This window comes from Carya illinoinensis, chromosome 6 (genome assembly GCF_018687715.1).
Source record: "Carya illinoinensis cultivar Pawnee chromosome 6, C.illinoinensisPawnee_v1, whole genome shotgun sequence".
In the NCBI taxonomy this organism is placed as follows: Eukaryota; Viridiplantae; Streptophyta; class Magnoliopsida; order Fagales; family Juglandaceae; genus Carya; species Carya illinoinensis.
The window spans coordinates 24,318,447-24,344,380 of NC_056757.1; the positions used below are offsets into that span (position 1 = coordinate 24,318,447).

At 30.8% G+C, this 25,934-nt stretch overlaps 1 protein-coding gene across 1 annotated transcript; it reads right to left on the reverse strand.

Annotated features, from left to right (window-relative positions):
• Window positions 1–17,158: 17,158 nt before the first annotated feature.
• LOC122312380 (F-box/kelch-repeat protein At1g23390-like) lies at window positions 17,159–18,604 on the reverse strand. Its single transcript, XM_043126960.1, has one exon. The coding sequence runs from the start codon at window positions 18,549–18,551 to the stop codon at window positions 17,394–17,396; it is 1,158 nt and encodes a 385-aa protein (XP_042982894.1). The 5' UTR covers window positions 18,552–18,604; the 3' UTR covers window positions 17,159–17,393.
• Between the last annotated feature and the right edge of the window lie 7,330 nt (window positions 18,605–25,934).

Consider the following 25,934-nt stretch of genomic DNA (forward strand, 5'->3'; position numbering starts at 1 on the left):
CATGTAAATTAGTTGAACTAAAATGCATAATTCATTTGACCTGATTAACTTAATTTCATCTAAAAATTAAAATCTATATTTAATTAATAACCACAATATATTAAAAATATATATCAGTATTTTTCAAATGTTAACATATAATAAAATCAATATTATAAATCATACAATAACAAATATGAGTATAGGTTTAAAATTACAATTTCAATAATAAAAATAATAAAAACATAAGCATACTAAAAAATATCAATTTACAACTTAACAATAATAAAATTTTAATTTTAAAATAAATTTTAAATAGGAGTTGATTTTATGTTAAGCAGATTGACTTGTTATAGATTTATTTATAAATTGTGTCTTAACGAGTCAATTTATTTTTATCTGAATCCTTTAAGATTAAACTTAAATTTACTACTTTGATATTATGTTCATATTATATCCACACTTAAATTTACTACTTTGATATTATGTTCATATTATATTCACATATAGGATTGCCTATTTCCATCTCTATATAATTAATTCAACCAGTTTTCCTTATTTTATAATTCATTTATATTTATATAGGCAACAATTTTGTTGCCGGTAAAAGATCCTAGCACGGATATGATTGATCCAACAGACAGTAGAGTGATAGCTGGCAGTAAGCTCTTACCCAATGGCCAAACTTTTTGCATGATTCTTTAATTTTTTTAATTTTTTAAATTTTTTTTAGAAAGAAAAAGAAAGAAATTTAGTCTTAATTTATTTCGTACGTAATGAAATGGGGTGAGAAATGAATTGAGTTGAAAATTAAAAATTAAATAAAATATAATTAAAAAAATATTTATGTTAAATTTATTTTTATTTTAAAATTTAAAAAATTAAATTATTTATTTTTTATATAAATTAAAAAAAAATTATAATAATTAAATAAATTAAATTAAAAAGAATTATAAAAACTAACAATGGCTTAATAACTGAAGAACGAGTAGCACCGCTCTTTCATACTGTTACTTAGTTTTTTTTTTATCTTTTTATATTTTTTTATATATTAAAATATTTTTAAAAAATAAAAATATATTAATATATTTAAAATTATTTTCTTAATTATTAAGTGATCAAGGTGAAGCGGTATGGTTTTGGCGGCACACTATATTTTTGTAACTGAAAACTGGTATTAAAATAGGAGGAAGGGAGGGAGCGAGTGAGTGTGGGTGTTGGTTGGTGGTGGGAGTGCGTGCGAAGGGTATTTGTACTGTTAACCAAATTGTTATTCTTTGTTGGATAGCGTGAGAGAATCTCCAAATATGCTCCCACCGGAACATATGCCGCATCTCTTGCCTTTCTCTTCCTTCCCCCTCTTACTTCCGGTCAAACTTAAACGTAGACGGAGTTGTCTCATTTTCATTCTTATCCTAAGGCTGTAACGTTGAGATGATATCTTATAATTTTAATTGATATGTAAATAATAATATTTTATATATTATTTATCTAAATATATTATTTATATTTAAAATAAATATTTAAATATATGAAATAAATTGAGATGAGTTAAAAAAATATAATAAATCTCATCAATTATTAATTTGAGATGAATTGAAATCACTTTAACAACCAAACGTAATCTTAAGTTGTTTATGTTAGAAAAGTACTTTATATTTGTTATATTACAAAAATGAAATTATAAATAACAAGATTTAGAATGGAAAAAAAATATTATTTTTTTAGAAAACTATATTTTTCTTCTATTGTGAATAAAAAGTAATATTTATAATCGTGAGTGTATAAACGTCACGCAATCATTTTAAAAGAAGTAAATATAGACAGGATCCATATAAAAAGAAAATTAATTTTTTAATAATAGATTCTACTTTTTTTAAAATAACTGCACAATATTTATACATTTCATGATTGTATGTAGCATTACTTATTGTAAATATGGTATTCTATTGTCATATCACTAATATTTATACAAGTTTTACTTTTTAATATATTTCGTAAATTCAATACAAATCCGACATCAAATGAGTGAATTTAGATTTGAAATAAATGAATTTAAGTAAAAAATTAATATCCGTGGTACGAAAGCCAAAAAATCATACTGAATGGAATGCTGAATACAAATAGTTATATTACATTCAGATTCTAACAACAACAAAGACATATAAAACTATAGGGTAATGCTACATATCAATTTTGTGTATTTTTTGTATAATTTATTGATGTGATTAGTTAATTAATCTTTTTAACTACATAATCAATCATATCAATAAAATACGTAAAAAATTATACAAAAATAATTACACACAAAAATTTTAAAAACTATAAGACCCGACATAATCTTAGATATGTTGTTTGTGAAACCCATAACCCATAGCATGATCGTGGGTCTCAGATTCGTGGCCGTTGAGACCAATAGTCGCATCATGGGTCTTAGATTTATTGCCATTGAGATGTCGCACTCTGTTTGGGTAGTTGGGAGATTTTAGGTAATTTATAAATAGTAATGTAAAAAATAGTGAAAAATAACGGTAAAATATTAAATAGTAATAAATAATAATAATAAATAAGTAAAATAATAATAATAAAATTTTAAATAATAACGCTCATTACTCAAACACAACCTTAGATGTATTGCCTACGTCAGATTTGTTGTCTATCTAGGTTGGATTTGTAATTTTTTGTAGGATGGCTTACGATCTATGCGATTTATGGGTTGGATTGTGGGATTTTAGGTTGAATGGATAATGTGTTGCAATTAAGACGAATGACGATATCAATCTGTCGGCTGGTTTAGTGGGCAAGGGCATTCTTCTTATGAGGGGCATGGGCAGAGGTGGATGACTATATAGCCACCATGTTCAGGCGGGAATGGGTTAGGGAGAGAGGCTGACTACTCCTTATGTATTTCGCCTTCCAAAAGTATCTTGCCTTGACCATGAAAAAATAGAGTTATAATTACTTAAAATACGGTCAAGCCATTTTGATCATAATAGGTAAAAGCTTGAATATTCTTAAAAAATAAAAAAAGAGAGAGGTTTTTCAAATCCAAGCTCCTCGAAAATATTATTTTAAATTAGAATTTAAATTATTTATCAATATCATCGTTACAAATTCTCACTTTTCCTCTTTATCTACGGTTAGTTAGGATAGTTATCCTATTTTAAAAAATGCATTCTCATATATTCAATAGTAATATTGAATATAATCTTAGTGTATATAAATTCTGTGATAAGGGCAAACTTGTTTGCATGTACCCATATCACATATTTCCATTCTTCCTAAGATCAAAATGCGATTTAAGTGGGAGAACATGTAGATGAGTTGCTAAGCTAGTATCTACGGGGGCTCAAGTTTCATGTATGAGTCGGTTTGAGTGTTGAGAAATGTTGGCTTATATTGTGAATAATAGTAAAAAAAATCAGTAGAAAGTAATAATAGAATACTGAATAATAATATAAAGTAATGAATAATAATAAAAAGTAAGTAAAAAATAATAATATAGTAATGAATAGTAGTAAAGTATGTTAAATATTGAGGTATCCTCGATACCCAAACACACCCTAAAGCTTTACCCTAGAGTAATTACCCGTCGTAAAAAAAAATGTATATAAATCACATATACCTCATCTAAAAATTTAGATTAGAAATTCTATAACAAAAACGTTTATTTCTTCTAGTAGGTTTCGTATTTTTTCTAACTTAAAAAAAAAAAAATTGCACAATTTATACATCATTTCACATTTTTTAAAGAGATGCAAAAGAACATGTGGCATCCAAGAAATCAATTGTCCGCTAATTATACCGGCAACTAAAGAAATAATAAGTTAGAGAGAGAAAGAAATATAGGTTTTTAATATGAAGTAGATCCAGCAATATAACTCTACGGGTCATACCTAATGGGTATGTTTGTCACTTTGGGAAAACTGAATATTCTCCAATCTATTAATTTTAAAATATTTAATTTTCTCGTCACTCATTCATGGGAGTGATACACAATGCTCAAAGCATTCTTACAATTTATAAATTGTACGAAAACTTTAACAACCAAACTCGAGACTCCAGACCCAAATCTAATTGGATTTTGGTCTGCCCAAACAAAAAAGTTATCTTTATATAATCTTTATAATAATATTTAAAGTAATGATATATACAATCATATAACTTTTAAGTATTATATAATTATTTTAAAAAATAGTAAAATTTATTATTAAAAAATTAATTTCTTTTTATGTAAATTTCGTATTTATTTATTTTATTCAAAGTAATTTTATAGCGATTATACACTCACGACTATAACTGTTATTTTTTTAATATTTATGTCAAATTACTTAAGACAGTGAAAATAATATTTATTTAATTCATAATGCTATATATTAGACACTAATGTCTTTCTAATAGTAAAATACATACATAACATAATATGATTTAAAATTTTTTTTTTTAAAAATACGAATCTTACGAATTAAATTTTACTCTTTTAAGGGATATAATGATATTGTGGTCTAAAATATAGTAACTTTATTATTAATTTATTTAAAAGTACGAGGTGATGTAATGATTAATGTCTGTTATCATATCAGTACAGATGATAAAAGTAAGAAGAGGGGATAAAAGTAAGATGAGAGTACAGTAAGCGACTCCACGATCCGCATACATGGCACTACTGCTTTCGGTTCAAGACCATGAGTCGAAGGGGGGGACCCGAACTAAAACAAGAGACAGTAGTAAAGAGATTAGAAAGATTGAGAATGATGAAAATACATTGTACCACAATGTGTGGTGTTTTGGATTGTTGATTGGGAAATCTTAGTCTAGTCCAACATGGTTGTTGCTCTTCATGATTCGGTGATACTTTTTTGAAAGCTTTTGATCTGGCGAAAAGGGACAGTAAAGAAGAAAAAGCAGACTTTGGATGATGATAAAGAACTCCCAAAAGAAGAATACAAGAAAGTGGACAACCTTGGGTAGGCCCAGCATTTTCAGGCTATATGTATGTACATATGCACGTAGAGAGAGAGAGAGTAGCCCATCAGTCAGACTTTCTGGGTTTTCTTCTTTTTTACTCAGATAATTTTATTATAATAATTCAAAATACTGTGTGATTGGAAATGTCTATAATCTCCTTAAAATATTCAAATATTAGAAGTTAAACAGTCAAAGAAATGCAAGAGGAACATATAAGGAAAGGAATTTGGGACTAATGGAGTTGCTATCTTTCATATTGTTGAGTAATATTAGATATAGTTATAGATTATATAAACATTACGTATTTTTTTTAAAAGGAATAAAATTTATTGTTAAAAAATTATTTTTTATATAAATTTTATATTTACTTATTTTTAAAATAAAATATATAATACTTATTTACTTTTAAGACTGTAAATACTATTTCTCTTATTATAAATAATTTTGATACAGATGAGATTGGGATGGTAAAAAAGATGATTTCCTTGGGGCCCACCAGGAAGAAAGTTGAACAATCTGTTGCTATAGTGAACCCATTTTTGGAGTCATGTAGGCAAGGGAGTTGGAAAACCAACTGCATGCTTACACCAACTAGGAGTGTTTTCCTTGTTGGTTAGTTCTGTTAGGTTAGTATTGGTAGTAGGCATCGGAATTCTGAGGTTGCATTCTATTTGCAAAAATCCCAGTGGAGCAAAATAGTTTGTTTTTATAACCATTCTCATCTCATCTAATAATTATAATTTTTTTAAATTTTTATACAAAATAAAATAAACAATTTAACTTTTTCAAATCTTAAAATAAAAATAATATTAAAAAAATATATTCTAAAAATATTTTATTCAACTTTTAACTTTTATCTTAACTCATATCCTCTCTTGCCCGAAAACAAACTAGGCTAAATGGCAACTACTCAACAGAAAAATGGAAGTAAAGGATCACATTTTTCTTTTTTTCTTTGTTGGTTACGCGTCCAAGGAAATGGTGATGCAACACTGGCCTGTTCGTTTGTTTTGGTGGGTGGGTACTAACTCTTTGTTTTTAATTGGATCAGGCCTTACGAAAAGGACCCGTGAGGCTTTCAAGGCCACACACATCACCCTGACACGCTCAAGGTTGTCTGTCATACTTCATTGGGCTCATGGTCCATATCCTATCTTGTTGAACTCATGGTAATGCAATCACATTGACATTGTCATCCATGGCATAGAGGAGCTTAGAGGACGAGAATGATTTAGGAAATCGTCGCGCAAAAAATCCCAATCCGAAAGTTTGCTCGATTGAGACTCTATTGATCGAGATTTTCGATTTTAGCCTTTTTTAGTAGAGTTTTAATCCTATTTGATGTGAATGGAGCATTTAGGATCTCTTTTGGACGACGAGATTGCTAGTTTTAAGTGATCTTAGACTTCAAATTTGATTTACAAAAAGATTAGGCTTTTAAAGGAAGTTTCGTATTAGGATTTTTATTTTTTATTTTTACGATTTAAAGCCTTTGAGTGTACATATATAAAGAGGCAACTCGTGGGTTAATGTTTAGGTATTGATTATTATGGATCAAAATCTGCTCAAGTTCTTGTCTGAATCAGAAGATTTTAAGCAAGAGACAAACACAAAGTGAGTCCCACAATATTTATATCTAATTAATGCTTCCAATATTTCTACGAGCAACAATAAAAATTATTGGATCATTTTAATTTGTCTTCCTCTTTTCTACTTGAGTTTTTTAAATTTTGGATAATAACTTTAAACCGACTTGTATGACTACCTTTAGCAATTAATTATTATAAACCGACTTATATTACCGTATTTAGCCATTAAACCAATTTAAGCTATATATAAACTGTCTTTATACTCCTATATATATGGGTCCCGTTTATTTGTATAGAATTATGTTTTCATTATTGAATAACAAAATTTTCTCTTGTAATATTATTTTTTTTTAATTTTATAAAAATTTTCTTTTCTTATTATTGTTATTTGAAATGTAATTGATATGCACTTTGAGAGTGTATTTTTCTATGTTGATGTGATTTTATGAAAGAGTTGTATGATCTCCATGAAGCTAATTTTGTTTCTACCATATGTGTGTTGACTGCGTCATTGGATCACGAACTAATGATAAAGGATAAATTCTGTTGCCCAGATGACTAACACAAGAGGGGGGTGAATTGAGTTGTATTAAAAAAAATAACAATTATAAATCAAATATATAATATAAAATATAAACAAAATATGAAATAACAATAAATATAAAGAGTAATGGTAAGAGAGAAGCAAACTCAGTATGTTAACGAGGTTCGGCCCCACTGCCTACGTCCTCGCCTCAAGCTACCCCTTGAGGATTTCCAAATTCACTATTCAACCTCCTTCAGGTGGAGATAGAAACCTATTACACCTTTGAACAACACCGCTACAAAGGATCCGTGTAGAACACCCTCTACACTTGCAATCACCTTACACGTGGTGATTCAACTATTCCCCGTGTAGAATACTTTCTACACACACAAGGGTTATACACACCCTTTTTCTGATACAAAAGCTGATAGTGGGTAGGTTATCAGAAAACACTCCTCAACGAGTGAAATAAGAACAATACAGCGCAAGCTATATCTCTCAAAATGAACAAGGATTAAGGCTCAATGTTTAGAGAAGAGAGAATGAAAGCTTTGAATGAATGTTGTATGCTCTTGGTGTTGTAAATGTGAAGCTCTCAAATGATCTATTTATAGGCATATGAGACTTCATATTCAAATTTAAAAAGATTCACATGTCAAAGACAACATCATTAACTTTTTCAAAAAATTCAAATAAAAGGTTCTTCTTTTTCAATTGTCAAAGACAACATCATTCACTTTTTCAAAGAATTCAAATAAAAGGTTCTTCTTTCTCAATTGTCAAAGACAACATCATTCACTTTTTCAAAAAAATCAAACCTAATCTTTTACTTTTGGCATATGACAAAATGAGCACACTTTCATTTTCAAAAAATTCAAACCTAATCTTTTACTTTTTGTATAAGTCTAAAAAAGCATCAATCACTTTTGAAAATATTCAAATAAAACATGCACATGTGAAAGATGATAATCAATCATCTTTAATATTTTCAAAGTTCAACCCTTTAATCAAGGCATGCACATGCAAAAGATGACAATCAATCATCTTTCAAAATTTTCAAATTTAATTTTCAAAAATATTCATGCACATGTGGAAAATGTATTTTAATGCTTTATGATAAAATATTAATTTTGAGCATTAATCCTAATTTTGAATTTTGAAGAGATTTACAACATTACTCTATAATTTTAATGTGAACTTGTTCCCTTCTTGCTCATGCTTGTTTCCTTGATGTGCTTGACTCCATTGTGTAGACAACTTGAGCTTGAGACTTCTTTATTCTTTGAATTCATTTGTTATCATCAAAATCCATGTGTAGATTTATAATCACATGAAACTTGAAACCTTGAGTTCAACAATCTCCCCCTTTTTGATGATGACAAATATTTGATAGAACTTGAAACCTATATTAATACTTAAGCTCCCCCTGAAAATATGCGTTAGTTTTTCAAGCAAAAGTATAAATATAATTCCAAGCATATATAACAAGTTTAGCAATTTAAACAATGTTAATGTTCTAGTCTAACACTTCTCCCCCTTTTGGCATCATTAAAAAGGATCCGCAACAAGTAAATGGACTGAAGAAAACGATCCGTTTAATAGTCACTGTAGATAGTTGAAAAATGGAGCCGTCCGTGACCCGACAAGTGCTGCAAAGCCTCGAGGCCTAACTCTATGAATTTAATACGGCTAAAGATTTAAACAATCGCCTGATGTTGTTGACAAACGGGATTGAAGGCTCCGAGTTTCTATAAAAAAATGATCATTTTCATCTATCGGATGCCAAAAAAATAATCACTTCTTGACCTGAGTTCTGTTTTTCCACAACGATAGAATGACTGAGCAATTCTCTTCCACTAATGTTCCAGACTTGAAACAGGAACCCTTGACGCATCAATCATCAATCTTCTCTCCTGAGGCCGTCAATACCATGATAGGAGCAGTGAACCGTTTTTCTAGTAAGGCTGATTCTGAGATTATTGCAGAATCAAGAATGCTCAGTAATCAATATGCTGCCTCTGTTACGATCATGTCTCGAAGGTTAATGGCGAGGGTGAGTGAGATTGATCATCTTAACATGCAAATATCTGAGTTACGACAGAAGCTTGCTAATAAGGATAGTGAGAATAAAAGGCTAAAGCAAGAAAACCAAGAGTTGAAAAAATTTGCAGATTGGTATGCTCATGATCTGCAACCACGAATAGAAGAGCTGGAACGAGAAAGGGTTCAGATACAAGGTCAACATCGGCAGATAACAGCAGAGGTTCATCGTTTACTAGAAAAATAGGGACAATCTACTGTTAATCTCGCTGGCTTAGTAAGAAAACTTTTGACAATGTGTGTCCAGCATATCTTGTATTTCTTTTGACTAAATAAGATTTGAAGAGAAAATAGTTTGTCTTATTCTTTATGCTATCTCTATAAAATCAGTCCTGAAGTTCATCTAATCCGCATCAAGTTTTCATCTCATCTCTATAACTCATCTGCATTCCTTCAGCATTCTCGTTTTAAGCCTTCTATTCTTTTCTCAATGGCTCATTCTTCTAACATTTCTCTAGATCCATCCATGAGGCATTCTGCATCTCAACCTCCTCTTCTTTCTGCAGCTACCATTGGTGCCATGTTGCAGCAAGAAAATAATAATCTGACTAATAAGTCAGATTCTGATGCTATTTATGACTTGGTGAGTCTTGGGACTCGCTACTCTTCCTCTATTGTGGCTTTTTCTCAGCGGCTACAAGCCAAAAATCACGAAGTTGAAAAGCTCAAAGAACAAATTGTTGTACTTCAACAAATTGTTCAAGAGTCTCACACAAGGGAAGGAATCATTCGGCAGAAGAATAAACAGTTGAAATCTTTATTAGATTCTTCATTCCGCTTGCCAGTTCCCATGAATAAGAATGACATGATATTGTATGAAGAGAATGAGCGTCTCAAACATGAGGCTAAGAATCTCAAATTTATGTAAAAGTATTAAAAAAAATCTATCTCTATTTTTATTGACTCTGGTCTATCTTTTAAGAGATATTCATAGCATGCATCATACCTATTTCTCTTCTGATCATACATAATCTATCTTCTGGTAAAGGTTTTGTGAAAATATCTGCTAACTGATCGTGTGTGTTTGTGAACTCTAACATTATATCACCTTTTTGCACATGATCTCGAAGAAAATGATACCTTATTTCAATATGCTTAGTTCTAGAATGTTGTATTGGGTTCTTTGAAAGATTTATAGCACTTGTATTATCACATTTGATTGGAATGTGATTATACATGAGTTTAAAATCTTCAAGTTGTTGCTTCATGTAGAGAACTTGAGCACAACAACTACCCGCAACAACATATTCTGCCTCAGCAGTAGATAGTGCAACAGAATTTTGTTTTTTACTAAACCAGGAAACTAATGCATGACCTAAGAAATGGCATGCTCCACTAGTGCTTTTTCGATCTATTTTACAGCCAGCATAATCTGCATCTGTGTAGCTGATTAGATCGAAAGATGTGTGCTTAGGGTACCATAACCCTAGGTTAATTGTACCAATAAGATATCTAAGAATGCGCTTAACTGCAATTAAATGTGATTCTTTTGGAGATGATTGAAAACGTGCACATAAGCACACACTAAACATAATATCTGGTCTACTGGCTGTTAAATATAATAAGCTACCAATCATACCTCGATATATCTTCGAGTCAACTGGCTTACCGGATTCATCTTTATCAAGTTTAGTTGATGGGCTCATTGGTGTTCCAATTTCCTTAGCATTTTCCATCCCAAACTTCTTCAGTAATTCCTTAATATATTTTGATTGATTGATGAATGTCCCACTTTTTGCTTGCTTAATTTGCAATCCGAGAAAGAATGTAAGTTCACCCATCATGCTCATCTCAAATTCTTCCTGCATAGTCTTAGCAAAAACTTGACACATATTTTCATTAGTAGCACCGAATATTATATCATCAACATAAATCTGAATCAAAAGAATATCATCATTTTCATATTTAATGAAAAGAGTTGTGTCGATTTTTCCTCTTGAAAAACCTTTTTCAATCAAGAAACCACTGAGTCTCTCGTACCAAGCTCTAGGAGCTTGTTTAAGTCCATATAGTGCTTTTGTGAGTTTGAAAACATGATTTGGGGAAATATGATTTTCAAAACCTGGAGGTTGCTCAACATATACCTCTTCATTTATAAAACCATTTAAGAAAGCACTTTTAACATCCATTTGAAAAAGTTTGAAATCTTTATAACAAGCATATGCAAGTAGCATTCGAATAGCTTCTAATCTTGCGACAGGTGCATATGTCTCATCATAATCGATTCCTTCTTCTTGATTAAAACCTTGGGCTACAAGTCGAGCCTTATTTCTAGTAATGACTCCAGACTCATCTTTCTTGTTTCTAAAAACCCATTTTGTTCCAATAATAGTATAATTTTTGGGTCTAGGAACAAGTGTCCAAACATCATTTCTTTCAAATTGATTCAACTCTTCTTGCATAGCTAGAATCCAAGATTCATCAAGAAGTGCGTCATCAATATTTTTGGGTTCAATTTGAGATAGAAAAGCAGTATGATTACAAATATTTCTAAGAGATGATCGAGTACTTACACCTTGTGAAGGTTCTCCCAAAATTTGTTCCACTGGATGATCTTTCACAAATTTACACTGTTTGGTTGCATCTTGTATTAAATTTTGATGATCTTTCCTGATGGCTCCATGTTGAACTTCCTCTATTGCTTTCTCTTTGTTGAGATTGAGACTTTCTGTGATATTTATACCTTCTGTTTCTTCATCAATAGATTTCTTGGAGAGTGGAGAATTAGATTCATCAAATACTACATGCATAGATTCTTGTACAGTTAAAGTCTTTTTGTTGAATACTCTATAAGCTTTACTATTAGTAGAATACCCGAGAAAAATACCTTCATCAGATTTTGCATCAAACTTGCCTAAATTATCTCTGTCATTCAAAATAAAACATTTGCATCCAAATACATGAAAGTAACCAATGTTGGACTTTTTCTCATTCCAAAGCTCATAGGGGGTTTTATCTAATTTAGACCTTAACATAACTCTATTTATAACATAACATGCAGTACTTACCGCTTCGGCCCAAAAATAACTAGGCAAGTTGTTCTCATTGAGCATTGTTCTTGCCATCTCTTGAAGAGATCTATTTTTCCTCTCTACTACCCCATTTTGTTGAGGAGTTCGAGGAGCAGAAAAATTATGAATAAAACCGTTTTCATCACAAAATGTTTCAATATTTTTATTAACAAACTCTTTTCCCCTATCACTTCGGATACTTGAAATAGTATAGCCCTTTTCATTTTGAATTCTCTTGCATAACTTGGTAAAGGCATTATGTGCCTCATCTTTATGAGCAAGAAAGATGACCCAAGTATATCTAGAGAAATCATCAACAGTAACAAATGCATAATATTTTCCTCCTAGACTTGCAACTCTATTTGGTCCAAAAAGATCCATGTGTATCAGTTGCAATGGTCTAGTAGTGGAAATATGTTTCTTAGTTTTAAAAGAAGTTTTTGTTTGTTTACCAAATTGACATGCATCACAAATTTTGTCTTTAAGAAAATATGTTTTTGGTAAACCTCTCACAAGATCATTTTTTGAAAGTTTGGAAATAAGTTCCATGTTGGCATGACCTAATCTTCTATGCCATAACCAACTAGTTTCATTTTGAGCTGACAAGCAAATAGCATCTTGTGAGGTAATTTCTTCAAAATCAATTGTATAAACATTATTGTTTCTAAAAGCAATAAAACAAATATTACAATCATGATCATTCAAAATAATGCATTTATCCATTTTAAAAGTAACTGTAAATCCTTTATCACATAATTGACTTATGCTCAAAAGATTATGTTTTAAACCTTCAACAAGTAGAACATCTTCAATTATGAGAGAAGATTCATTACCAATTTTACCTATTCCCACGATCTTCCCTTTCGAGTTGTCTCCAAATGTCACGTGTCCTTCTTCTTTAGATCTAAGATCAAAGAACTTAGTTTTGTCTCCCGTCATGTGTCTTGAACATCCACTATCTAAAAACCACTTATTTTTGCTTGTGGATGACTTCATGCATACCTATAAAAACAATTAAAATGATTTTTCTTGGTACCCAAGTTCTTTGGGTCCTTTATTTATTAGTATTAGAAGAAACAAGATTTTTAGGTATCCATATGGCCCTAATAGTCATTGTATGATTTCTTCTAATAGGACAAGTATGATAATTATGATTATTTCTATTACAAAAATTACAAATAGCATGTGACATATATGAAAAACTTGAATGATTATAATAATATCCTTTTTTGACAAAATTATTTTTATGAAAAGAATTTTGAATATTAGTCTTTGAGGTAGAATGATTATCAAAGAAATTTTTATAAGGTTTGTATTTTTGTTTTGGCATATATCCCAAACCTGCCTTGTCAAAAACACATCTTTGACTACCAAGAAGTTTTTCAAAATTTCTTTTTCCATTCGTAAAGTTTTCAACAATATTTTCTAAATCGGTTTTCTTCTTATTCAATTCAAGATTTTCATATTTCAAAATGATACTTTCTTTTCTTAAAATTTCAATTTCGTTTGTTAAAGAAGAATTTTTCTTTTTCAAAGCAGTATACTTGATACCCAATTTTTCAAATTCCTCATAAATCTCTTCTAAAACATTTTGCAATTCTTCATATGAAGGATTTTCAATATTATCAAGATTTGTTACCTCAATGTCATCTTTAGCCATAAGACAAAGATTTGCTGATTCTTCATTGCTTGCTTCACTATCTGAGCTACTTGAATCATCATCCCATGTAGCTTTCATTGCTTTCTTGCCCTTGTTTCGATCTTTCTTTAGCAGAGGACAATCTGGCTTGATATGACCAGGTTTATTGCATTTATAACAAATTAAAGTGTCGTTTTTACCTGAATCTTTCTTGGAAAACTTTTTGAAAGATTTCCTCGGAGGAGTTCTATTTTTCTTCAAGAACCTCTGAATTCTTCTTGTTATCATCGCAACTTCTTCATCTTTATCGTCATTTTCCTCATCTTCATCACTTTCACTTTCATGAGGAACAGCTTTAAGTGCTAAGCTCTTCTTTGGCTTTCCTTCTTCTTCTCCTCTTTTCAATGTGTACTCATGGGTGATAAGTGACCCGATGAGTTCATTGACTTCGAGCTTCTTGAGGTCTCTAGCTTCAAGAATCGCTGTAACTTTTGATTCCCAACGTTTTGGTAAAGAGTTGAGAATTTTTCTTACTATCTCCACCTTGGAATAAACTTTGTCAAGAGTTGTCAAGCTGTTTATGATGTTAGTAAAACGAGTGTGCATACTAGAAATAGATTCATCATCATTCATCTTAAACATTTCATATTCATGAGTAAGAATATAAATTTTTGATTCCTTGACTTGCGAAGTTCCTTCATAAGTTACTTCCAAGTTATCCCAAATTTCCTTTGCCGTAGCGCAATTCATTATTCTATTAAACTCATTTCCATTAAGAGCATTATATAATAAATTCATAGCAGTTAAATTTAAAGTATAAAGTCTATCGTCTTCACGATCAAACTCTTCTTCTTCCTTTTTGACCTTTACTCCACCAACCACTTCTGTTGGAATATAAGGTCCATTTACAATACATTTCCATATTTCTCTACCTTGAGCTTGAAGAAATATTCTCATTCTAACTTTCCAGAATGAGTAATTATCTCCACAAAAGAGTGGAGGCCGACTACTAGATTGACCTTCACCAAATGAAGCTGCAATGTTAGCCATAAGATCTTAACTCAAAAGATAGTTAATCTTATAATAGAGCTCTTAGCTCTGATACCAATTGTTGCCCAGATGACTAACACAAGAGGGGGGTGAATTGAGTTGTATTAAAAAAAATAACAATTATAAATCAAATATATAATATAAAATATAAACAAAATATGAAATAACAATAAATATAAAGAGTAAGGGTAAGAGAGAAGCAAACTCAGTATGTTAATGAGGTTCGGCCCCACTGCCTACGTCCTCGCCTCAAGCTACCCCTTGAGGATTCCCAAATTCACTATTCAACCTCCTTCAGGTGGAGATAGAAACCTATTACACCTTTGAACAACACCGCTACAAAGGATCCGTGTAGAACACCCTCTACACTTGCAATCACCTTACACGTGGTGATTCAACTATTCCCCGTGTAGAATACTTTCTACACACACAAGGGTTATACACACCCTTTTTCTGATACAAAAGCTGATAGTGGGTAGGTTATCAGAAAACACTCCTCAACGAGTGAAATAAGAACAATACAGCGCAAGCTATATCTCTCAAAATGAACAAGGATTAAGGCTCAATGTTTAGAGAAGAGAGAATGAAAGCTTTGAATGAATATTGTATGCTCTTGGTGTTGTAAATGTGAAGCTCTCAAATGATCTATTTATAGGCATATGAGACTTCATATTCAAATTTAAAAAGATTCACATGTCAAAGACAACATCATTCACTTTTTCAAAAAATTCAAATAAAAGGTTCTTCTTTTTCAATTGTCAAAGACAACATCATTCACTTTTTCAAAGAATTCAAATAAAAGGTTCTTCTTTCTCAATTGTCAAAGACAACATCATTCACTTTTTCAAAAAAATCAAACCTAATCTTTTACTTTTGGCATATGACAAAATGAGCACACTTTCATTTTCAAAAAATTCAAACCTAATCTTTTACTTTTTGTATAAGTCTAAAAAAGCATCAATCACTTTTGAAAATATTCAAATAAAACATGCACATGTGAAAGATGATAATCAATCATCTTTAATATTTTCAAAGTTCAACCCTTTAATCAAGGCATGCACATGCAAAAGATGACAATCAATCATCTTTCAAAATTTTCAAATTTAATTTTCAAAAATATTCATGCACATGTGGAAAATGTATTTTAATGCTTTATGATAAAATATTAATTTTGAGTATTAATCCTAATTTCGAATGTTGAAGAGATTTACAACATTACTCTATAATTTTAATGTGAACTTGTTCCCTTCTTGCTCATGCTTGTTTCCTTGATGTGCTTGACTCCATTGTGTAGACAACTTGAGCTTGAGACTTCTTTATTCTTTGAATTCATTTGTTATCATCAAAATCCATGTGTAGATTTATAATCACATGAAACTTGAAACCTTGAGTTCAACAAATTCTTTCAAATTTGGAGAGAATGTCGGATCACATTGTCATCCCAAGACAGACTTTGGGAGTTAAGAGACAAGAAGGGCTTGGAAAAGAGAAAATTTTGCAAAAGGAAGAAAAAAGAAAAGCACAACCCAAGAGTTGCATGTCCTTAAAAGAGTCAAACATAAACACTTTCTAATTTCAAATAATCAATTTTTTTTATATAATAATTATTTAATTATTACAACTTTCATAAGTTTTAAAACAGAACATAAAAAAACAACTTTTTTTAATTTTAAAATAATATTAAAAAATTATATTCTGATAATATTTTAATTTAATTTTTTCCATTATTTTCTAAAACTCAATAAAATATCTTAATTCAAACTATTTTCCTACTATTTATAAATCATTTAACTACTGTTTACAAATATTTTATCTCTTGTCAACATCCAAACGCGACTTTAGTTAATTTTAAATAATTATATATTATATTTATTATTAATATTATTTTAAGTTTTATTTGAAAAGTTATAAGTTGTTTTGAAAATAGAAGAATTATAAAAAAATGAGGTCTATAATAAATTATATAATTTGTTTGATATAATTTTAATTTATATAATATCTAGACATTACTACATGAAAACTTAAAGTATGAAGTCTATAATAAATACAAAAAAGTCTATTATCAAAAGTATTTTGGAATGAGGAAACTACAACAAATCTCGTCGCATTTCCTATGAATTCTAAATAAATAATGGAATCATCCCTCAATTTCACCAAACATTAAGTTTTTTATTTTTTTATTATTTTACAGCTTACTTTCTATTAATCAATAGAATCATGTTACTTTATTTAAAATAAATTTTAATATTATAAAATTATCCTTTATTTTATGTAAAGTTATAAAGTAAATGTAAAATAATTATAAATGAATCATTTTTTTATTGAATAATATTTCTTAGTCTTAAAACATACGAATTTCACATATTTTGTTTTCAAAAAGTTCGAATTTACCAAAAAAGTAATTTACATAGTACTAAGATAAACTCCTTAAAAAAAAAAAAATCCACACAAGAATTACAGTACTATCAATCTCTCTTTTCCTGTTACCAAACATCAGCTGCCACAAGTGTCTCCGTTCCACTTCCTCGTTGTTAATCCACGATATTGTCCTTAACAGTGAATCTTCGATTCCCAGAGCAGATTGCATCGTGCAAATCTTCGAGTCCTACGTCCGAACATGTGAATACTAAACGCTGCATCCGACTCTCGTCGTCGCCCACAACATTCCGAACACTCCCCCATCTGCATGCACCGTCGGCGACCTCGCACAAGATCAACTCCCCTGGATCCGATGGGTTGTGCAAGAACGCGAATTGACCCATCGTATTCAACCCAATCGACGGTAGGCAAGCGCTCTCCCCTTTCAGCTTTCCGACCAGCTCCTCAGGCATCTCGCCCATCTCCCTTAACTCCACCATTTCAGTCCCCTTCATGGCTTCCCACAATTTTACGCCTTCCACATTCTCGCTGTCTCCGATTAGGCCCACCACCACCATGCTGTCGTTGACGAATCCAATCGCAGAGGAGAAAACGTGCCTACCTGGTCGCAGATCGTACGGCCCGTACCAGGTCTTGGTGCTGGGATCGAAAGAGTGCGTTATGCCGGAGCTTTTCTCTGTCACGTACATCTTGTGCTCGTCCACGGCTACAGAGAGCCATGTGGAAGAGGTGGAATCCTTGAGGACGGCGGGGATCCATTGGCAAATGTCCCATTTACCGGTCCTTAGGTCGTAGGTTTCCAACGGAAGAGGATCATCACCTAAATCGAAGGTTCCGCCGGCGACAACGACGCGGTGGCCCACCAGCGCAACGATCGGGTCTGTCCGCCAAACGAGCGGGGGGTTGGCGCGGTACCATTTAAGGTGGAGCGGGTCGAATGAGAAAGCGAACTGGAGGGAGGACTGCATGTAGAGGAAGGTCGAGTGCGAAGACCGGAGGGCCGAGACATGATTGATCGGCGGCTGATCGATCTTCAACCACACGCCGGACCGCGGGTCGTACGCGTGAGCCGTCGTGGCGTAAGGGTGGCGGGTGCTCTGTTTGTGGACAATGAGCCAGGGCTTGATGGGTTTCAGGTGCCGAAGAGACGAGAAAACGGCGCGATTCCAGGTGTCAGACACGCAACGTGCGTGCTCGAGATCGATGAGAGGAACGTACGAGAGGATAATCTCCAAGATATCTCCATGGATCGAAGCAGTAGCAGAAGCTTCTTCTTCTGCCTTTAATTCCTGCCGATTGTCTTCTTCCATAGATTAAGAAATGGGGTTTGAACTTTGAGCCTTGGACCTGGTTTTAGAAGTATGGATGGGATGATGCTTTTATAAACGGATGCTGACTGGACGCATATTATGGAACGCTATCCATAGTTCGGTAGTCGTCGCTATTCTACAATTAATTTTCATTTTTCAGCTCCGCATTAAATATTAGATATTTTTATTTTCTATATATATATATATAAAATAATGTTATATATAATTTTAAGATATTCAAATTTTGTTTATTATTTAACGTTCACTACTAAAAACTAAAAAATTTCACGTAAATTTATTTATTTTTTAAAAATAAATGTGCAACATTTATGCTCGTAAGATTGTAAATATCGGTTTTTTTTTTTTTAAATCTACTTATAAGTAAGTTTATTGAAAAGAAAATATGGGAAAAATCATAAAAAAAAAAGTATATATTTATCGGTGGATGTTGGTGGTTTTGACATACCGTAAGTCCCACCACAACCACAACGATGAAAAATATTCTCTCATTTTGTTTAATTTAAGATTAAATAAAAGAGAAATATTATACATCATCCTACACCACACACTTTATATATTAAAATATTATTTTTTAATTTTTTAATTTTTTATTTTATTTTATTGTTATTAAACTAATTAAATTATTTTATTTATCATCCACACACTACATATTTATTATAGAAAAATGAAAAAAAAATTAAAATAAGTGTAGTGTGTGAAGTGTGAGGATGACAAATAGATTTTTCCTAAATAAAATCTTGTGACCCGGTCTAAGGTACTGTACAAAACGTTAGAGATAATGCTATGAACCATATACTGAATGGTCAATGTGAGATTGTTGAACTATGACAACAACTTATATTTATATATATATATATATATATATATATATAAATAATCATTTGCAACATTTTGATTTCGACATCAATCTAGGCATGGAAAAGATAAGTACCACAATTTTCTCTTGACATATACAAGTCAATTTAAAGGGATAATTTATTTATCTTCATTTTAATATTATTTTCTCAAAATTTTTGGATGTGACATCAAATAATTCATATATAAATAAAACATAATAAATAATTTTTAATTATTTAATACAATATCAAGAGATGACTAGAGAATAATAGTGATTAATAAAAAAATGGTGAGTAGCAATTGCCAATTACTCTAATTTAAAAGATACTATCTTTGTTTTTATTTTTACATTTTAGTATGTTGGTTTTTGCAGTAAATTTTCTAGGCAACAAGCTAAGCTTCGTTTGGTTATATAAATTATTTTATTTTAATTTATCTAATTATTATAATTTTTTTAAATTTTTATATAAAATATAATAAATAATTCTATTTTTTAACTTTAAATTAAAAATTATATTATAATAATATTTTATATTGCTTAAATAAATAGTCACATATAATATTAGTAAAATATTTTTTTCGTGCTGAAATTGAGTGGTTCCCGACGGCCATTTTGTTAGTTTTATCAATGTGCAGCGCTAGCTGTTTAAGACTTTTAAATGGGATGGAAATATGGATGTACCTGGCCGGGTAGGTGACTTGTCGTTTTGGGTGGATCTTCTTTGAAAATAAAATTTAGCAGTATATCCTGTCGGTTGTGGTTGGTGATTATTTGACTAATGATATGGATTAAGCTAATTTCAAAGCCAACTCCCTTAATTAATTGGGTCTTCCATGAGAAGACTCTAATTTGGTCTTAGGGGGATAAACCGCCAACCTATGATGACCATATATAATCATGCCAAAATATAAAGACACATCAGAGATCAAAAGAGAAATAAAGAATATGTATTTTATCCAAATTTACTGTAAAAAAAAAAAATTATTCGTGACGGGTTATTTGCAACGAGAATAAACTAATTTTAATAGAAAATAATTATTTTTATAAAAAATAACTGACCCCAAATAAACTTTTTTCTTATAGAGATTTTGCATAACCTAATGAATTAGATAAGAATAATGTTATATATAGTCATGGAGTGCGTAAATGATGTGTAATTAATTTGATAAAAAGTGAAATCCACTATTAAAAAATTAAATTTTTTTATATGAGTCTTATAAGACCGTATTTACTTCTTTTTTTTGCACGATATTTACAAATTCTACTATTATAAATTTAATTTCATATTGCGTAATGTCTTGAACTATTGGTGTACCACTTACTTGTATGCAAAATAGTTTCAAGGCATTGAAAATGCTTTTAGAAACAGATGACCAACTCCCAATATTAAAGCCTCTGAGTTCCTTAATTTTTGAGTGGTGTTAAATTTTTCTTTGCCACTACTAAATAAATTAGCGGCCAATACTGCTCACCAACGCTGAACAACCCACTAGGCCCAACAAGGAATTGACACGGTTGACGAAAAATAAAAAAGGGATAGAAACTTAGAAATTCAAGCTTTCATGCATGCATGCGCGCATTAGAAGCTGCACATGAAACTACTCTAATCAAAGCAATTGTAGCAGTTATGATCGACTTGATTTGAGGATATACTTGAATGTTAAGGTGATTTAAGATGATTTATGAATAATAATAATAAAATAATAAATAGTAATAAGTTTTTTTTTATGAATTGTAATGGAAAATAGTAAAATGGAAATGCTCTAATCATAAAAAGATTATACAAAAACAATCTCATAAACTGACGTGGTTAGATGTATTTCGTCAAATTATAAAATTACTTTTATTATAAAGTAGATTTAACGGCTCAAATAAATCCACGTTAGTTTGTAAGAATATTTTTGTGTAATTACTTTATAAATGTAGTAGTATTTACTATTCATAGTGAAATAATTTGATATTACTTCACTTACCAAACAGAGCCTAGGTTGAGTTTGGATGTTGGGTTAAGTTGAGTTGAGTTGAGTTGAGTTGAGTTGAATAAAATATTATTAGAATATTAGTTTTAAATATTATGAGTGTATTGGGATTTGAAAAAGTTAAATTTTTTATTATATTTTATATAGAAATTTGAAAAAGTATATGAAAATTTGAAAAAGGTTTAATGATTGATCTACTACTGTGCAGAGTACCAATCAAGGCTACATTCATCCACAAACATTATATATATATAATCAAAGAAAAATTTATAGTTGTAAGTGCGCAAGTGCTATACAATTACTTTTAAAAAAATAAATAAATACGGGATTCATATGAAAAGAAATTAATTTTTTAATAATTGATCCCACTTTTTTTTAAAACGATTGCATAACATTTATGTACTTCACAATTATAATATAGTGTGTAGGACTCAAGAACTTAAATTTTGTAATTATACATGTTGAACTGTATATTTCATTTGCTCATATGTAAGAAAATAAAAAATTAATATTTTTTACGCATTCATTACATCTTTGATACAACCGTTACGTATAAGAGATTTTAAATTTTTTAAAAGTTAAATGAGTACAACAATAAAAGCTGCACTCAAAAAGAAAAACGTGGATTAAAAACATCCCAAAAGCGATCTACATTCTTAAATATGCCATCTAAAAGCGACAACTACAAGCCACGTCTTTTATTTCATTTTATTAATAATTTAATCATCAAAAGGAAGAAAGAAAGATCAAAATATAGGACAACATATGCTTTTGCTTGTTGTATTTCTTTTGTAGGTGACCACTAATTTTTCTGAGATGATTAGTCCTTTATTGGTCACTGAATTCATGATTAGGTCCATTATCACTTGAGTGATGCTACAACCACATAAGTTTCTATCGAATGTTTTAAAAATCATGCTAGCGGGCCACCTAGTATTTGTTGGGCGTAATATTAATGGTTATAAATTTTTTTTAAAGTATTTTTTAGCATTTTTAATTATTAAAAAATATGCAATTTTATTATTAATAATTATTTTCTTAATTACTAATTAAAAATTAAAAAAAGATTATAATGCATGAGCGGTAAGTATTGTAAGATTGAGGGGCAAACTCATAAAGCTATCTAGCATTTTCCTTTTTTAATTGAATGGTATAATTTTTTTTCTTTATTCTTTTCAAATATTTTCAAACCACTTTAAATATTTTCAAAAATTAAAAAAAAATTACAGAATCATTAAAAAATAATTTTTTAATTATTAAATAAAAAAATTATTTGATACATAAATTATATATATATACAAAATTTAGGTGGCTCAATCATTCCTTTATACTTTGTTCATGTCTACAGTAACAACTTTTAAGTCAGGCAATACTTTCAACTCCTGCCATCAAGCGGCCCCATTTTTTGTTCTTCGTCCTCCTCCCCCTCCTTTTTTAACGGGGAAGGGGAGATCTTTAGGGATCGCTTCAACAAAAATAGTTGGAGTACACTGATGGGTCATTCTTCAACTAACAAAACCATCTTCAAGACTGGTACTTGTTTTGTTTATAGTTTTATTTTGAGATTTTAAAAAGTTGAATTGTTTATTATATTTTATGTGAAAAATTTTAAAAATTAAAATGATTATATGAGATGAGATAGTTTGATTTTATGTAACTAAATTAACCATAATTCTTTCTTGATGTAAGTCAAGAAAATATGATACCGAAACTATTAGGTTTCATTTCATATTTGTTTTTACTTGTATATTTTATGTACTATAATATTTTTTTTGATATTAATGACTTATATAATTAAAATATTTTATCATCTCTTAACTTTAAATTTTAATCTAATTTTATTTATTTTTGTTAATTTTAGGCTTCATTGTTGTTATTTAAATTTTATTTCAAATTTAAAGAAAAATGAAGATTCAAATTTTAAAAATCTATCATCTAAGAATTCTTAGATTTAAGTGAAAATTTATTCAAATGAATAGAATTAAATTTATTCTAAATTCAAAAGGAATCAATATGGCAAGGGGTTCTTTATTTTGAATTGAAGGATGAAACACATGGTTGGTGATTTGACTTCACTAAAGCTTTTACTTGGACGGTGGGTTGATGGGATTATAAAAAAAAAAAAAAAAAAAGTATGCCGTGGCAAAAGTAATCTTACACAATACGGATGAAAAAGAAAAGAAGGGACAGCCTTCTTTAGTTTGACTTGGTCAATTGGTGAAAAATGTAGCGGTGGTTTTATTGGAGGCACAAAACACGGAGCTTGATTTTTTTGGTAATTTGACTTGGGATAGAGATGCAAGGGTAGATTTTATGCATGGGACACGGAGCAGCAGCAGCGAGACGCAACGTGTGATTAGATTTCTTTCGATTTTCAATTGGAAACATGAATGTCATTTTGGAGTGGGACTTTTTCATTTGAAGACGCTGCTGCGATTGAGAGGCTGGGACTATGTGGAGTATTTTTCAGCGTTTATTTTCCTTTTATTTTTTTTAGAAAAATTATGGTAAAGTTATTTATGTTGAATTTAATTTTTAGCATGAACTAAATTTTCTTTATTCTAAGAAAATGATGTAATCTAGTTTCAAACTATGGTCGATTTTTTATGCTAATTTAAAGTAATTATTTCTTTGTTTGTCTGATTTTTTCTGAATTTATTGCTTCTAATTAACTGGCCATTAATTAGATGATTTAATCTTGTAATTTACTATCGAAAGAGGGAATTATAAAATAGATCTTGGATATTTCAACATAAGTAAATATAGAGATCGAAAGACTTTTATGAACTTATGTAGTATTAAAACTATTGGTCTTATTACTTTCTTACTTTATCAATTTGCATACTCTTGTGTAAAATGATGAACAAGAATAATTTTCAATTGACTATCGAAATAAGCTTTTAGATGAATTAGAGATTTGCTAACAAATAGAGAGAACTAAATTCAATTAGTTAGATGAGTAAATCATAGTGAGGGATTATGTGAAATTGATTTCTTAGAAGTTTTCTTTCCCATTAATTTGATCTTCGAACATCATTTTTCTTTTCCTTTGAGTATTTTCTTTGAATTAATTTTATTTTAAATTACAATTACAAAAATCTTAATGACTTCTCTAGATAAAGTCGAGATTAGTATCGGTATTTGTCAAAAGTAAGTTACCAATCCCTGAAAACGATACTCTTGTCATCACTTTACTATAAAATTACAATAATGTGTACTTGCAGTTTTGCACCGATTAGATATATATATATTATTTGTGATGACCCGCTTTTACGTGTATTTTCACTAAAGGGTTGTTTTTAATTTAATTAATATATTGGTTTGTTTATTTTAAATTAATATATTTAAATTAGTTTTTAATTTATTTGATGTTGTGTTTAATTTATTTAGTTGTTTTACGGTTTTTAATATCGTTTTCGGCGGATCTGTTTTTGGTTTCCGGAGTGAGGATTGGACCTCATTTATTTTCTTTTTCTCTTTTTCCTTTTCTTTTTCTTCTTTTCTCTCTTTTCTTTCTTTTTCTTCTTCTTTCTTCCCCGTTTCCTCTCTCCCCGCGCTACCTCTTCCCTTTCTCCTTCCCGCTGCCACTTGTTTGTCAGCTCGGTTCTCCGCCGTCCGGCTGCCGTGTAGTGCATCACCCCCACCATTCTCTTCCCCTCCCACCAGAGATCATCCCCACCAATTTTCAAAGCCATCGGACCAGCCGTTAGCCACCACGAGCCCCTGGAACTCAACGCACCTGCTCTATTTTTCCCCTTGTCGCCGATTGCTTTCGCAGCCTAGAACCGCCGCTCGCCGGCGGCATGGCCTACACCACCCACCCAGTTTTCTTCCCCTCTCACCGATGAACATCCCCACCAAGTTTCACCTCCATCCGAGCCACCGTTAGCCACCACGAGCTCCTCCAAGCCACACGATTTTTCACTGATTCCGGCGCCGTCGCACCATCTCCGGCCACCATCTCTTCAAAGTTTCTTCTCCTACCTCTTGCCGACCTAAATCACCCATTTTCAGCCTTGATCCGTTGCCGGAGTAGCTCCCACGAGCTCAACTCCGATTTGACCTTTTTTCGTTTCCTCCGCTATTTCCACCTCCATCCACAGCCAAAAATCGTTTCCTTTAACTTCATAAATATCTCAAGACCATTTCCTATCAATTTCATGCCTTGGTTTCTTCCCGTTCGAAAGTGGGTAATTTATTACCCACGGCAACAATGTAAATTACACTGTTACAATGCTTTTTCTCCGCTGTTTGCAACGCCACGAGCTTTCAAAAAATACAACATAGCACTGTAAGTATTTTTCAAACTCTACTTTTAGATTTAAATGTATTTTACTCTTACAATAAATATTTATCTGTTGGTTGGTTGATTCCGGACTAAATCTGAGGAGTTCGGGGGTCAGATGGATTGAGGACGGAGTGCTTGGTTTTGGCTTTTTGTGATTGCTTGGTTATTTGTGTCATGATGTGTGCGTTACATATTGCATACATGTGCATTTTATTTTAAGTGAGAAAATCATGTTTTGTTGACGTAAATGGATTTCG

What these genes read in the sequence shown, in the direction of transcription:
- LOC122312380 (XM_043126960.1), bottom strand. Translation starts at nt 18,551, where the DNA reads ATGGAAGAAGACAATCGGCAGGAATTAAAGGCAGAAGAAGAAGCTTCT.